This window comes from Barbatula barbatula (genome assembly GCF_947034865.1).
Source record: "Barbatula barbatula genome assembly, chromosome: 15".
In the NCBI taxonomy this organism is placed as follows: Eukaryota; Metazoa; Chordata; class Actinopteri; order Cypriniformes; family Nemacheilidae; genus Barbatula; species Barbatula barbatula.
Window position 1 is genome coordinate 21,868,151 of NC_136778.1, and position 15,415 is coordinate 21,883,565.

General features: G+C 39.2%; 3 protein-coding genes across 6 annotated transcripts; 1 reads left to right on the forward strand and 2 right to left on the reverse strand.

Annotated features, from left to right (window-relative positions):
• Positions 1-384: 384 nt before the first annotated feature.
• On the reverse strand, positions 385-2,803 carry grcc10 (gene rich cluster, C10 gene). Of its 3 annotated transcripts, none has more exons than XM_079475342.1 (5): positions 2,446-2,803; positions 2,273-2,365; positions 1,685-1,779; positions 1,430-1,606; positions 385-1,344 (listed from the first exon to the last, which is right to left on the reverse strand). In XM_079475342.1, exons 3-5 carry the CDS (start codon positions 1,734-1,736, stop codon positions 1,205-1,207), a joined length of 369 nt encoding a protein of 122 aa, XP_079331468.1. In that variant the 5' UTR covers positions 1,737-1,779; positions 2,273-2,365; positions 2,446-2,803; the 3' UTR covers positions 385-1,204. The 3 variants fall into 3 exon arrangements, with proteins under 3 accessions (XP_079331468.1, XP_079331469.1, XP_079331470.1); XM_079475343.1 differs by having other exon boundaries at positions 844-1,344; positions 2,290-2,365; XM_079475344.1 differs by lacking the exon at positions 2,446-2,803 and having other exon boundaries at positions 844-1,344; positions 2,159-2,314.
• saysd1 (SAYSVFN motif domain containing 1) lies at positions 2,668-4,366 on the forward strand. Its single transcript, XM_079475341.1, has 2 exons — positions 2,668-3,303; positions 3,450-4,366. Exons 1-2 carry the CDS (start codon positions 3,130-3,132, stop codon positions 3,750-3,752), a joined length of 477 nt encoding a protein of 158 aa, XP_079331467.1. The 5' UTR covers positions 2,668-3,129; the 3' UTR covers positions 3,753-4,366.
• LOC306905016 (NLR family CARD domain-containing protein 3-like) lies at positions 4,269-14,234 on the reverse strand. 2 transcript variants are annotated; one of them, XM_079475332.1, is made up of 7 exons: positions 14,198-14,234; positions 9,331-9,403; positions 7,240-9,226; positions 6,403-6,576; positions 6,131-6,304; positions 5,870-5,916; positions 4,269-5,755 (listed from the first exon to the last, which is right to left on the reverse strand). In XM_079475332.1, exons 3-7 carry the CDS (start codon positions 9,090-9,092, stop codon positions 5,232-5,234), a joined length of 2,772 nt encoding a protein of 923 aa, XP_079331458.1. In that variant the 5' UTR covers positions 9,093-9,226; positions 9,331-9,403; positions 14,198-14,234; the 3' UTR covers positions 4,269-5,231. The 2 variants fall into 2 exon arrangements, with proteins under 2 accessions (XP_079331458.1, XP_079331459.1); XM_079475333.1 differs by lacking the exon at positions 14,198-14,234 and having other exon boundaries at positions 9,331-9,470.
• Positions 14,235-15,415: the final 1,181 nt, after the last annotated feature.

A 15,415-nucleotide genomic window follows, 5' to 3' on the forward strand; every position in this document is an offset into this window, starting at 1 on the left:
ATTAGCTAAATAAAACAAAGGCTTGAAAAAAGGAAACATTGACGTACGGAATCCAACAGAGATTAAATGATCTCAAGGTTTATCTAAACGGATATACAATTTTATTGCAACTAGGCAGCCTGTAACCATGCTTGAAAAGTGATTATCTGTCTTCTGAATGATTCATCATTTACCAGCATTAAATCTGAGCTTTCCCGTAGCTCAGTGGTTAGAGTAGACGCTATAACACCAAGGTCATGGGTTCGGTCTAAAGAGATTGCATGTATACGAACAATTGTTTGGTACAATGCAAAGTCGCATTTATGCCTACAAAATGTAGATGTCTTAAACACTGTAAATATGGAACGCATACGAGTGCTGTCGTTATGAACTACTCCACTCATGGGAATTTCAAATGATATTTTATTATAAAATTTCATTTATCAAATCATAATTATCACATTTGAGCCCATTATACACCATGCAACTTTGTGGATCATTGTGAGTTCAGTAAAAGTACTTCATATTGCCAATAATATTCTGTTAGGACAGTGAGATACGCTTTGTGTTTTTTGGTGTTCAGTGTTATTGAAAAATAAAGCTTTAAGAGATGCTTATCATTCATTACTAGCATTCACAAAGGTACGGTGGATTTATAATGAAAAAACATTGTCAGTGAAAAACAGCTTAGTGTGCCATATTGCGACATCAGATGACCCGAGGTCGAGCTCTGGTTCATGGTCCTTTCATGCCTTGCCCGCTCCCCTCCCTCCCTCCCTCCCTCTCATCCCATATCATGTCCTGTTACATCTATACTGTTATAACAAACAAAGCTGTAAAGACCAAAAAATGTGTTTCTCTTTTAAGTAAAAATGATTTTATTGGACAAATACTGTTTATTTGACAATCGCATAAAGACTGTGTCACAGACCAAAAACTGTATAAAAGATTAAAAAAACAACAAAACTCCCAAATAAAATTCACAAATTAGTGTTACATTTGATAAATATACGCACATTGAATACTGGAAAATACAAAGGAAAATTAATAAATATGACAAAAAATGATCTAAATGTTTGAACTGTAATCAACTGAATATAAAGAAATTGGGAATGTAGAAACAACCACCATTTCGTTTTTTGTAACATTTGGTTTTAACCATCCCCGCTTTAAGCCACACGTGCGAACAGAAGTGTTACACTGACCAGGAGTTTGTGTTGTCGTTCTATGAGGTTGGAATTCCACTGCCAATGGGAGGAGTGGAGAGAGGAGGCAGTAAGATACTCTTGAGTTTCACTGACATGGCTGCGATCTCTGGGTCCTGACTTTCATACATCTTAACTAGTCGAGCGAATTTCAGTACACCTGAAAGGGCAAAAACGAAGCAATTACTTATAATTACACTTATAATTACTTTCTCTGCACTGGTGTGTCGCATATTTACGGTCACCTTCTCCCTCATTGTTGAACCCATATGCTTTGATGACGTCCTGCTGGATTTGGGTGGCCACAGGCAGCACAAGCTGCAGCATCTTGCCCATGTCGTTGCAGGCGCTCTCTCTGGCTTCCTCCATGCGGGCTGCATTCTCCGGCACGGAAAAGGCCTGGATCACCTCACTCAAAACAACTGGAATGCACGAGACAAAAGTCCAGATAAACTGAGGCTTTGCTGTGGTCCATGAGCCTGTAATGAGTGAGCTCTTACCTCTGACTTGCTCTACAGTGAGAGTGGGCTGCTGTGCTGGGGCAGAGGCCATGCTGGCGTACGCCACAGTCGAGATTTACTACAGACGTCTGACGCTGCAACAGTGAAGAGTTAAAACATTGCAAACAAATCTAAATAATGCAATCTTATCATCTGCCTGGCAGCTGTGGAAAATCTGACCTTAGCTACATTTGTTTAGATTGAACAAACTTACAAAACACAAAGTATGCATTTAAAGTATGCATTTAAAGTATGCATTTAAAGTATGCATTTAAAGTATGCATTTAAAGTATGCATTTAAGAGAACGTTACACTGACGTAAAAACAATAAACACTCATTTACAGTCTTCATTCCGTTTCCTCTGAGATATGAAAGTCATTTAAATGACTGGATACAGTCTGATATATTGACTTTATATTGACAAACTGCTGGAAATCCTGGTTACACTGTCATATATCAATACAAGAACGTACCTTCAGCTTGCCGTAAAAACGTATTACATACTTATTCATAACATGACATAATAATAGCAAATGTGTCATTACTAATCATCGGAAAGACGCTTAAGTCAATTAAAATGTCCTTACATTCTTATAGCCACTACCTGATCACAGACAGCCCTGTAACGTGAACACATTTCCGGTCGGTGCATCCAGAAAAGCGTCCGTGTGGAGCAAAAACTGCGGATAGAAGGCGACGTAATATATGCGTGGCTCAACAATTATTTATATACGATTATTTATGTTAATCATGTTTGTACCTTTTGTAGGTCTTCGCTGCGTTTCCCTTTCAGTTAAGCGACTGTGTTTCGTCATTTAAAATGAAATGAATCATTGAAAGCGCTGCTGAAGTAAGTCGTGGAGACGTAATTAGTGTTACGTTTCACAGCGCTAGGACGGCTTGGCCAATCACAGGTGTTTGCGGTGGCTTGACACCCTATTATTTTTGTAACATTGTATATTAGAGAGTTTTTACGTCACGCACCAATCAGAATTTATAAAGGTTATATTTGCTAGATTTATGTGTCAGGTGAGATAAAAAAATGCTGAAATTTAAAGAGTGGAGGATCGTGCTGTTTGAGCCGCCGAGCGCCACCATCTGCTAACACACATGACTGTGAAATGTTTTGACTAGAAGGGATATAGAGATACCTGCACTGGGCATGCGCACTTCAATACCGTATCATTTTTGTCACGCTGAAAACATTTGATTCATATTTTAATTATCGTAAGGTTAAGTTTAGATGTTGGTGTAGGTGCTAGAGTCATTTATTGTAATTATATGGCGAGATTATTCACCACTTCCGGCTGTAGCTGTATCCCTTCTAGCATCAACACCGTGAAATACGGAAGTCGGGGACGTCAAGACGAGTGGACGTGGCGCTTAAATATCATATGAAATAAATAGATTAAAAATACGTTTTGATGCAAGTTTTCCTGATTATATGATTATGGAGCGGAAGCTGGAAGAATATAGATCCAGAAAGAAAGCGCAGAACCCCGCTGATCGAGACATGAAGCCTGAAATGACAGTTAAAGACCATCATGAATCCTCCAGAGAGTCTTCTGTTACACCACAACTGAAACCGACCACCTGCTCTCAGACTGCAAACACAGAGGTGCGATCTCGTGATGTGGGAACAGTAACACGACAGCATTGTTTTGGTTATATTGTGCTCGACTTCCAGCATAATGCTGTATAAACATGGGTGCAAACGGCCTGTGTAACTACTTTAAAGTTTTTCTGGGTCATTTTTCTTCTTAGGCTGAAGGAGATGGTTTGGCTTCTGGCTCTGGTCATTGGCTTCTCAGGCATCTGACCCTGTTGAAGGTGTTGCTGTGGCTGGTCCTGCTGGGACTGTTCACAGAGCTTGAGTTTGGTCTTCCATTTTTCCTCATTTCCCTCTTCTACTGGCTCTATGAGGGCTTCAGGAGTCCAAAGGCACGACAGCCTGGAGAAATGAGCGCATACTCTGTGTTCAACCCTGACTGTCAGCCTATCCTGGGAACTTTAACAGCCGAACAGCTGGAAGGGGAGATGGGATACAGGCCAATAGTCAGAAGATGACTGGACATAGAGCATGCACACTTTGCGGCCAACTGTCTCCGGTTATGCTTTCATATTGCCATGTACTGTAAGCAATGGACATGTATAAATGAGACCTCAAGCACACTTAGGCAAGCAATTTGCATTATATTAATGTATTTTAAAGCCTGTTTTATCTTAATGTATTTTATACTGTTTTACCTTAATGTAGAACCAGTAAATATATCATTTATCTTTAATAAAGTTGTAACAGGAATAAGTGTTATGGCTGATGTGTAAAACAGTCACTAACAGCAAAAGTTTGAGACTATTTATGTTCCTAGTTTTGCTGGAATTTGTGCACTGATCATTAAAATGACTTCAGAAGACCGAATAAAGTGCTTTTGTGCCATTTGGGAGCTTTTTAGGACAGATCTGCATTCTTCTCATTAAACAGAATTAAAGAATGAACAGTAGTGACTTTGTCATGCAGGTTTTTAGGACGTGTAGATAGATGAGCAAACTATGACAGAATTCTGCAGAAAAGCAGCTATGGATAGATTTAGTTATATACACATTTTATTGAACAAGTGAAATTTAATGTAAACGTCACATTTCTACAAATAATAAGAAAGTGCCATATTTCATACCAGTTGAAGTTCAATATTTTTCTACAAGAAAACTGGACATGAACATGGTACCAAAATAAAGTGCCAGGTTTATAGTTGTGTAGCTAGTTAAAATCAGTATCTATTTAAGCTATGTTAATACTATTAGCCGCGACCTTCCTCTGTCACTTAACAGCCTGATAACCTACAGAGAGACAAAAAGTTTTAAAATATGCTCTAAACATAAAGTTCACAATGGCTGCAGAAAAACACCAAGTGACCAGCACAACCGTGTAAGTAATGAATTTACCTGGTTCAGTTAGTTAATAATCTGAGAAATCTGTCTGTTAACCCCGAGATAAGACGTCTCCAAAAAACGGTGTAGTAATGCATTATTATTGGTAGTGTGGGTGGAAACACGTCATTCTATAAATAGAAATATCTGATGCTACAAACTATGCAAATATTTTCAATTCCATTTTAAATTGTGTATCCCCAATGACCTTATGAAAACTACAGTTTAAATTAGGGATGTAACGACTGACTCAGCTCATGATGCCATGCGATTCACGATCTCAATTCACAGTTTCTTTTTACTAAATTACTTCAGACTAATTAGAATTTTTTTTCTTTCGTTGTAAAATAAAAATGTCAAATAATAAAACTAAACTGCAGTTTTTACATATTAAAACAATTAAAAGAAATTTCAAATCAATTAATTATATAAAAGTCTCTTTGTCTGTGCTTGTTTTGGATTTGTTTTACATTTAAGAAATATCGGCATATCCATGTTTTCCAAGTTTGCAGTAAAAACAGCTGCACCTGCTGTTAAAAACGTGTATTGCGGATCATTTTACGTCTGTTACTAGTTTAAATGTTTCTCAATGAATTGCTTCTCATACTGATATATTCATTAACAAAGAGACACTGTGGAGCCATGATATAGCCCAAATCCAGCAAAAAGGGGCTCAGTAAACGTGGAGTGAAACGTGTGTAAGTGTGTGAGCCTGTGTGTGTCGGAGACGGCGTAGAAGGACAGAGTCCCGGCACACCAGTCCACATACACTCCTACTTTGTTGCAGGGTGGTGAAAGGGCGGGTATATCAGTGGTCTCAAAATTGTGCCAGGCAGAATAAAGGCTGTCACAGCAGTAAAGATTCCAGGATATCTGATTCAGTCCAAATCTACAGAACGTCCCTCCGTGCCTTTTGATTCCTTTATATGTCACTGATATGTGACTCCAGCCGTTCCACTCCACTTCCCAATAACAGCGTCCAGACAGACTCTCCTTACACATAACCTGCTCAAAGAGCAAAAATCTCTCCGGATGATCGGGATATGACTGCTCCTCTTCAACACACGTCACCATTTTGTTTCCGCCAGACACAATGAGCAGGTTGTGTGCTGTGGTTGGGTCCAGAGTGAGTTCACGTGCATCTGTACACAAGAACAGAGTGTACGGCACTTATATACATGATATGATTTTTAAAGACCGACATACAGTAAATACAGTTTAAGTGAGTAACAAAGAAAGATAAAGGCGGGACCTACATTTTTGTAATCCTGGTGTGATTCTGAAGGGTTTACCATAATCCAAACTAAACAGGCACACAAACATACAGGCAATGTTTCAGTTCACCTTAAACATATTAATGTTTAGTGAAACTATTATTACTACTTACTGATTGTAATTTTACTACTTGTTACACAATCAAAAACACTACAACAAACACTGCATCATGCCCATGATTGCCAGAACACCACATCAAGCTTTCAAACAGAATAGTACAATTCTAATTCTACTTAACATACTTGAGTTTGTTCAGTTTGTAGTGTGGATCTTCCAGTAGAGCAGATAGCAGCTGAACTCCTGTCTCTCCAGGATGATTGTAGCTCAGATCCAACTCTCTCAGGTGTGACGGGTTTGATCTCAGAGCTGAAGCCAGAGCGCCACAACCTTCCTCTGTCACTAAACAGCCTGATAACCTACATAGAGAATCTAATATTATACTGTGACCTCTTGTTGCATCTGACTTTCTCTTGTTGGAACATGGCATTAAGACTTTCATAAGACAAACACAGACCTCAGTATTTCCAGTTGACAGTGTGGATTGTCCAGTGCAGCACAGAGGATCTTCACTCCTAAATCCTGCAGGTCGTTGTTGCTCAGGTCCAGCTCTCTCAGCGGAGAGTTTGATGCCCGTAGAGCTGAAGCCACAATTTCACACGACTGATCTGAAAGATTACAGCCAGCCAGTCTAAAAGAAAGATTTTACAATAACGGTGTCATCAAATGTTCAGATTTTCATGTGGGAACTATAAGAAACAAATATTAACAACAAAAAATGACAATCAGGCAGGTGGAACCTATTTATGCACAAAATACTTGAACTTGATTAAATGATGGCCTTTCTTAACACCTTTGTACATCACAAAAATGTCAAAGAAAGTGTTTTTTCTCATAATTGACTCATCCTCCTACCATCCCAGATGTACATGACATCCTTTCTTCAGCTGAATATAAATAAGTTAGGCTATTTAATACAAAAATCCATCACTTTATGTCTGTATATGGGACTCAATATGTTAAGATTCCAAAAGCACAAACATCCATCATTAAAGCATCAAAACGTCTTCTGAAACGTCTTCTGAAGGACTACGTGTGTGAGAGAAAACATAATATCAACTCATGAATGAAGATGTCACACTATCAACATCGTATTTGATTTTGTCCTGAATATGCTTGATTTAGCTAAATATATATGTTCTCACACACACCCATGGAGCAACTGTCTTAACTAACTGAAGTCATTTGGGGCTTTTATGATGGATGTGCATTTTGGAGCTTCAACTTATCAACATTTTTATTTTCCGGGGGGAATATTTCTTTATTTGTCTTGATATTAGACTTTAACACTCACAGTGCATTCCTGCAGTTTCTCAGGGCTGGTAACAGGTTCCTTCGACCCTCTTCAGATGTGTTGTATTTTTTAGGGTCGAGTTCATCCAGCACCTCCTCTGACATCTGAAGTATGTAGGCTATCGCTGAACAATGCGCGGCAGAGATTCGGTGTCTCGAGTTTCCCTCTGATTTCAGAAACTTTCGAATCTCTGTGTACAGCGTCTGATCGTTCATTTCAAACAGACAAAGAAACAGATTGATAGACCTGTCAGCTGACAGACCACATTCATCTTTGATTTTGTTTTTAATGTACGTTGTAGTTTTCTGGATGCTGTTTGCGCTCTCCTCTGTGTGAGGCAGTAAACCCTGTAACAGTCTCTGATTGGACTCCAGAGAGATTCCCAGCAGAAATCTCAAGAAAAGATCCAAGTGTCCGTTCTCACACTCCAGAGCTTTCTCGACGGCTCCTTTCAGCAAAGTATGAAGTGTATCAAAGATCTTCAATGCCTCGGTTGTGGTGATTAAATGTGAGTGAAACACATAAAACGCAGCGAGAAACTCCTGAAAGCTGAGATGTATGAAGCAGTAAACCTTCTTCTGATAAATCACAGATTCCTCCTTAAAGATCTGTGTGCACATCCCAGAATATCTCACAGCTTCAGCGACATCGATGCCGCACTCTCTCAGGTCGTCCTCGTAAAACATCACATTGCCTTTCATCAGCTGTTTGAAAGCCAGTTCCGCTAGTTTCAGAAGCACTTCTGTGTTGGACTGCAGGAGTTTCTCTTGATCTTTCTCATCTCTCTCATCGTACTTCAGACTTTTCACGTTTATCTGAACGTTTAGGAAGTGTATGTACATTTCAGTCAGAGTTTTAGGGATTTCTGCATTGCGAGGGTCTTTCAGGATGTTCTGAAGCACAGTGGCTGAGATCCAACAGAAGACGGGAATGTGACACATGATGTGGAGGCTTCTTGATGTTTTAATGTGGGAGATGATTCTTCTAGCCTGTGTTGGATCGCTGATCTTCTTCCTGAAATATTCCTTCTTCTGAGCGTCATTGAACCCCTGGATTTCTGTCACACGGTTGATGTGTTCAGGAGAGATCTGATTGGCTGCCGCTGGTCTGGAGGTGATCCAGATGAGAGCAGAAGGAAGCAGATCTCCTTTGATCAGATTTGACATCAACACACCAACGGATGAAGTCTCAGTGACATCAGAAACTTTCTCGCCGTCTGCAAACTTCAGCTGAATTCTGCTTTCGTCCAGACCATCAAAGATGAACACAACTTTACAGTCCTCATAAATCTTCTGGCGCTGATCTTGAAGTTCAGGATGAAAGTCAAGCAGGAGTTTGTGAAGACTATAGCGATCATCTCGAATCAAGTTCAGCTCTCGAAATGGAAGCACGAACAAGAAATCTACATCCCGATTGGCTTTTCCTTCGGCCCAATCCAGAATGAACTTCTGCACAGAGACCGTTTTACCGATTCCAGCGATGCCCTTAGTAAGAACTGTCTTAATCTTTCCTTTCCCATCTTTTCTCCATGCATCACATCTGGATTCAGGTGAGAGATGAAAGATGTCATTGCAGTGGATGGACTTACAGTGTTTCAGCATCTTTGGTTCCTTGTCGATCTGTAGCACCTCATGTTCTTCGTTCACTCCTTCACTTTCTCCCTCTATGATGTACAGTTGCGTGTAAATCTTGTCCAGAAGGGTTTTATTCTCCTGGAGTTGGATTCCCTCAAATAAACTTTCATACTTGTTCTTCATGCTGGTTTTGTGAATGTCTTTGACTCTCTGCAGAAAATCATTGTCATGATCATCGTTTGGTTGTTGGTTAGCAAAGATCACTTCAGCAGCCTCCATGACTTGGTTATGTGAATCTCTTACAGGGTCTGTTCTAGATTTCTTTCATGCAGGACAGTCAGTGTCTGTAGATCAACTGCTCATTTCACAGCAGAAGTGTGTGTATCCTGCAATAGTGCTGGACTGTAGTGTCACTATGAATAATGAAGTTTAGTTAAAAAAAGTCTGTATTAGGGTGGCAGCAACCCTATTATAGTCATGATGTTATAAATAATAAAACAAGTTTGAAATAACTTACCAAGTGTTGGCAGCAGACTTTAAGTTGAAGGGGAGGAGTTAAGGGATATTCCGACATCAGAGAACAAACACCACTAAAGGGTGGAATTGCATTTCACATTTTGATGTAAGATTGTAAGGGCACATTCATTTTAAAACAGAAAGACCTGCACTGATACATTCTTTTAAATAAACATTGCCAAATAACATTTAAGATCTAAAGGATCTGTTGACAGAAATGCAATATAAAAATAATAATAATAACATGTCTTCAGGGATGGGTTTATTGATGTCGATACCAAAGTGAATACTGCTTATCGATACCGGTACTACTTATCAATACTGTTATCGATAAACGTTTTTTATTACCTTACAATCAGCCATTTCTATTTACACCATTTTGTTTACAAATTAATCTTCAATTCGCAACCTCTGTGCTAGATGCTGCTAGATTTCACTGACTGGACTTTTAAATTCACCATAATATCAAACAGGGTAATTGAAGTGTGTTGCAGTGATTATTATAAACTATTAATCTGTGCACACCATTATTTTTACAAAATTAATTTGCACTTGTAATCTTTAATCAAAAACATTAAACTCTATTAAAATCTCCACAACAACTCTTCACCACATAACATCAGCAACAAAAAAGAGGAAGCACTATAGTCCAGTGGCCAGGCCCAATTTACATCACACCAAATAAAAAATGGAAAGGCAAAATAATTGTATGAATCTATTTATGTTTATGTTTGAGGGGGCAGAGTTTAAAATGGGCTGGTCCGGCACATAGGCTGACGTCTGACTCCGTCGTGCCACAGCATTGTTCTCACTTTTAAAGTTTAAACTATTTACTTTGTTATCAGTGTATTCATTTACATTGATGGTGGCGGAAAAACTGATCTGTATGCAACATAGTAACGAAATCTTGCTTGTAAATGTCATCAGTCGTGCACTGACTATTGGATGAGTTAAAATAAAGTTAAATCCTACCCATCGCCCATCAGGAGAAGACTTTTTACTTGAGCTCATGCAAACGCGTTCTGTGCGCAATACCTGCGAGTTGAAGATGCATTGCACAGCCCTGTGCTTTTCGTGCCATGACTGAAATGGCAGGGCACTATGCGCGGACACATTTCCAATATTAAATTGTGTGTTCTGATATGTCACACCATAAAATTTGTGGACTGAAGCCACGCCCACATTTGCCTGCATGTAAAATAATGCATTACTGGCTGTATTTTTTTAAACTACAAAACATTATACCCAGCCTATTCTCGAAATGGTGACGCTTAAATTATAAAACCTATATAATGTTAATAAAAATAACATTAAATGCAATTAATAAAGATATGAAGGGTATGCCGCTCCAGCAGGTGCTTGGCATGACATCACTGCTGGTGGGAGAGGACCCATGCAGCGGGGCCTTGCCCTCGAAGATTTGCGGAACGCCACTGGCCACGATACGGAAAGAAGAAAATTGCAACATCCGTTTCATGGTGACTTTAAATGCAGCCAGCTTTGCCAAAAGGGGCGGAGCCAATATATGTGCCGCTCTATCTGCATTTTTCACTTGAATTGATGTCAACATGTCAAATAATGCTGTGCATTCTGAAGCGATTAAGCGGGTATTGAAATCCCTGTTAACCACATTTCAGAATATGTCTTAACCGATTCGCTCCAAAGCTCTGAAAACTCACAAAATTCTTGGAAATATAATCTAGAAAATGAAACTTTACACTTTTATTACAAAATAATTACTTTTTTATCCTTTTTGCATAGAATTTTTGTCCTTAGTGTTTTTTGTACTTTCTATGTTATATGTTTTTTAATGTTAATAAACATTTACTTAATATACTTAAAAAACTTAATGGCTAACTTGATCACGTTTGGCACGTTTGACGTGTCCTAGGGAGGTTGCATATCTCGGCTGCCACGTCATCTAGTGCCATCGAAGGACACCTCAAATAGAAGTATGCTGGCCTGCCAAATGAATAAATGTGCATGTAAGGCAGCCTTCGTTTTGTGTTGTTCGTTCAGTTTGTTTTAAAGGATACATTAAAGGTGTGGTATCATGCTATGTGATGCACTCTTACTTCTTCAAACTGTCAAACGTACTGGCTTCTCATGCTTAACATGATCATCTTGGTTAAAAAAATAGTTAGACGTATTACGTTGTATTTATGTGCTTGATACACTCCCCCACCACTAAAACTGGCTTCGGTAAGTTTTTTACAAGTCTGGACCCCTGTTTCATAACAGGGGTCCTCCTTTTTCTATTGGCCATTCTCCGGAAAAGCACGCCCATGCATGAACCAGAGAGACAACGGAAGAGCACGCCCATCAGCGTGTGTCATTCCAAGGGCAGTTTTAGTGAGCACCGCGCGTGATAGTTTATAGTAGTTGCTTTCATCCAAGAACTTATAATGGCACCAAAGAAGTGTGTTTTTGGTTGGGATGGGAAAAAAAGCTTTGTTCAGTTTTCCAAAGGACTCGGTGTCAGCAGTGGATGCAGTTTGTTTTTCCCGGACACCAACAGAGTAGAGAAAATGTTTTTGTTTGTGAACGTCACTTCGAAGACGATTGTTTCTCAAACAAGTCCCAGTTTTACTCTGGATTTGCAAGTCGTTTGCAGCTGTATCTGTCTTCTGTTAATGTGAGAAAGCAAAAGGCTTTTCGGAGAGATGACGAATGCAGTACTACTCTACAGGTACTCAAGGTTAACATAAGATTGGCAGAAACTGCTTACGTTACCACACATTTAAGTGTATTGTTACGTCCTTAGGGACGTTTACTGTTTCTCTGTGTGTTTAGTTTTTGTGTGTTTCTCTTTTCTGTGTCTTTTTGTTTGAGCTTTAAACGTTTTAGACAACTCTTCAAAGCTGGGTTAAGCTGGAAAGAGGAGAAGGGTTTAGGTAAGCATGTCACGTGACATACATTTAAACATTTAGATTGAATTTTGTCTATGCACACTAGTTTAGGGATTTGTGCCACTCTCTATATATATATTTTTTATTAGATTGAGCAGTTTAGTTACGACGTCGCAGACGTTGAAGACTTTTTCTTTGATCTTTTCTTTTTAGGCTAGGAGTAGATAGAAATGGTTAAGTTTGTTTCCTTTTCTAACAATTATCTTTGTGTAAATATTGTTTCTATTTATTATGTAAAAGTTATTATTTTACATTTATTAAATTAACTTTGTGACTTTATCTTGTGTCTCGTTTTTCCCCATTTCATTCAGATATTGTTGACAGATGCCTGAACTGTTTAAATGTTCCCCTTCTCAATCCCTAGGTTGTTAAGAGCCAAAGAAGGGTCGTAACAGTATCCTTTGAGGCCCCCAATTACCCACAAATCCCCAAGAACAAATAAATATATATATGCTATATAAGACAAATTTGCTGAAAATGAATTATTAAAAATGTAAAAAGACTGCTCTATGAAGGACGCAGCTTCAAAAGGACATGTTCTTGCTTTTGAGAAACGTTTACGTTACATGTTTTCTTTTTCACTGTTTAACATTACATTTTAGTCTGTTCATTAAAATGTCTGGGTTAGTGTTAATGTAGAAACACAGCACAACATCTATCAAGCCCGTAGGCAGGGGGGGTTCGGGTGGTTCGAACGAACCCCCCCTCACTGCCAAAGGTCCAGAATGTGCAAAGATGCGATGACCTACTTGCGGCGCGAATGACGCGAATTGAGCGTTCGCTTGATTCGAGCGAGATGAAAAATCTGAACTTTGGCGAAAATTCCGTTAACCAATCAGGAGCTTTCTCTCGTAGGGCCGTGAGCGAGCGTCAGAATATTGGCTTTCAGACCCAAATTTCTCTAAGTAACTCCCATAGCCTAATAATATGTTAAATTCATAACGTACCATCGCGATAGAACTGACGCGCGAACCATCAGAAAATTTCAAAGAGACGACAAAATGGCCAAGCGGTTGGGAAAGAGAAAGGTTAATTAATATGCATAAGAAAATGGTTTGAATTTGAGTAGCACTTAACTATTAATAAACTATTATACCATTAGGAGGCATCATAAATACATATCAAATCATAATTAAATCTCCACAATAATTCAAGTAGTACCTCAGGCCCGTGTAATTTTCTGTTACAAACCGACCCGGCTCCGCATTAAAGACAGGGAGAATTATGTGGCCCTTGCAGAAAAAAGTTTTGGACCCCTGGTCTACAATATAATAGCCATATAAACGTAGCGTAATAATAATAAAAAAACATAGCAAAGAGGCATTGACAGAGAGTCAAGAAATGATGATGAGAAGAATTATTAGTAATATTTCAGTAAAGTTCATTAAATCTATTCTGTTGTTAGTGAGGTCTTTAAACTTATGAACTGTGTATGGACTGACAAAAGTGTTACATGAGGAGGCAATTTGACAACAATGCAATAAATATTTTAGGTGCATCAAAAAGCGTGCTGGTTAAGATACTAGCAGACAAGCTAATCCAGGAGAAATGAGTGCATTAAAGGTCACCAAAATGAAGTATTTGAACCTCATAATTAAATACAAAAGGAGGAGAAAACTGCAAAAAGGTCCACTTTTTGAAAAAAATAACCTCCCCTTTCAACTGGCTGGCTACGGACCTGTCTATTGATAAATAAGTTACTGTATAAAACGAACTTGTCTTTTAAAGATCAAGTACGGCCGTACTTGAGAAGTTGAAAAGCATTTACAAAATTTTTTACACACTTAAGATAATGCGAGTTCAGAAACACGCTAAATCACAATTTCAGCAGCTGTCTCAAATCCCTTAACATTACAGTCCTTAAGTTATTTAACAACTGTGTCGTTTTACAAACACCATTTAACATAGGCTATAAATATTTGTAGACGGTTAACCAAAACATAAATGAAGAAAACCTACCAGCTTGACCCTTTCCTTTTGCAGTCAAAATGGCGTTAAGGATTCACTTTCACTTTCGCATTTTGTACGAAATGTGACTCCCGTACATCTGATTGGTTCATTTGCTGGGGAGGCTGCAATCTGATTGGTGTCTATCTATAAAACCCACCTCACGCCTCAAGAGCAGAAAAGGAACGTTCGGGCAGTACTTTCACTGTTAATTGGGGACGGATTATGACTGATGTGACCTGAGCACGGATGTTTCAAAAGCCTCCTGGCATCATATATTTTACGAGAACAGTGTTGCACCTATGCTATGCCCAAATACCTTACGGGCAGTTAGCCCAGAACGAATCGTTGTGTCTAAAAACACATAACACAGCCATCAGGAATGGTTTGAAAAAGCCCAGCGCAAACCGCGAGGGTCTCGTGGTACTTTTTTGATAATAGAAATAGCCATATGCCAACTTTCAATTGTAAACGAAGGCTAACGACACTTGTTCCGCCTTCATGAGTCTGTGGAACTGACATTAGCGACGTTCTGTGTAAAATGTGAAATTATTTCAGCGTATTAAACCACGGCGCTATGTGAGAGACGCTAGAGGACTTCACGGGTCCACTTAGATCCGAAAACCCGAGGTCCGGCCCGAGACCCGAGCGGGTTCGGGTCTAAAAGATTCACGGGAGCTTCGGACACGGGTCGGGTATATTATGAGTGTCTTCGGGCCTCGGGTAATATAAAGTAATATAAAGTCGGTTTACATTCAGGTCTAGTCGGGTTTAAAAAATATATACGATGGGTCGGACTCGGGTCTAACGTTATCGGGTCTGTCTCGGGGCTTTAACATAAAAACGTTATCGGGTCTGTCTCGGGTTCGGGTAAAAAGTGATTCGGGTCATTTCAGGTCGGGTAAAGATCTTTGGACCCGAGAAGACCTCTAAGAGACGCTACAATCGCACGTCTCGTGCAGGCATAACAGCTAAACACGTCCGTCTATTATTTCCATAGAAAAACAATATAAAAGCACTTCAGCAGGATAGAAAAACGTATTCTGTGTAAAATGCACACAAAATACAACACAAATTTGTTCATTCATATTTTACGGAGCCACTTTAGTAACATGGTGGTGGAAAAAATATGAAAGGAAAGAAAAAACGCAAAACGTTTGCGTTCTCTCGTAAAGAAAACCTTATAAATTATCTCGCGAAGCGCGTGTTCTCGCGAGAGACACCTGCGCG

Excerpts from the sequence above, each read along its gene's own strand:
- grcc10 (XM_079475342.1), bottom strand. The coding sequence starts at position 1,736 with ATGGCCTCTGCCCCAGCACAGCAGCCCACTCTCACTGTAGAGCAAGTC. Across the intron at positions 1,607-1,684 it reads CACTGTAGAGCAAGTCAGAG|TTGTTTTGAGTGAGGTGATC; the intron begins GTAAGAGCTCAC and ends CGTGCATTCCAG. Across the intron at positions 1,345-1,429 it reads GTTCAACAATGAGGGAGAAG|GTGTACTGAAATTCGCTCGA; the intron begins GTGACCGTAAAT and ends TTGCCCTTTCAG.
- saysd1 (XM_079475341.1), top strand. The coding sequence starts at position 3,130 with ATGATTATGGAGCGGAAGCTGGAAGAATATAGATCCAGAAAGAAAGCG. Across the intron at positions 3,304-3,449 it reads CTCAGACTGCAAACACAGAG|GCTGAAGGAGATGGTTTGGC; the intron begins GTGCGATCTCGT and ends TTTTCTTCTTAG.
- LOC306905016 (XM_079475332.1), bottom strand. The coding sequence starts at position 9,092 with ATGGAGGCTGCTGAAGTGATCTTTGCTAACCAACAACCAAACGATGAT. Across the intron at positions 6,577-7,239 it reads AGAAACTGCAGGAATGCACT|ACTGGCTGGCTGTAATCTTT; the intron begins GTGAGTGTTAAA and ends TCTTTCTTTTAG. Across the intron at positions 5,917-6,130 it reads TACAAACTGAACAAACTCAA|TTTGGATTATGGTAAACCCT; the intron begins GTATGTTAAGTA and ends GTGCCTGTTTAG.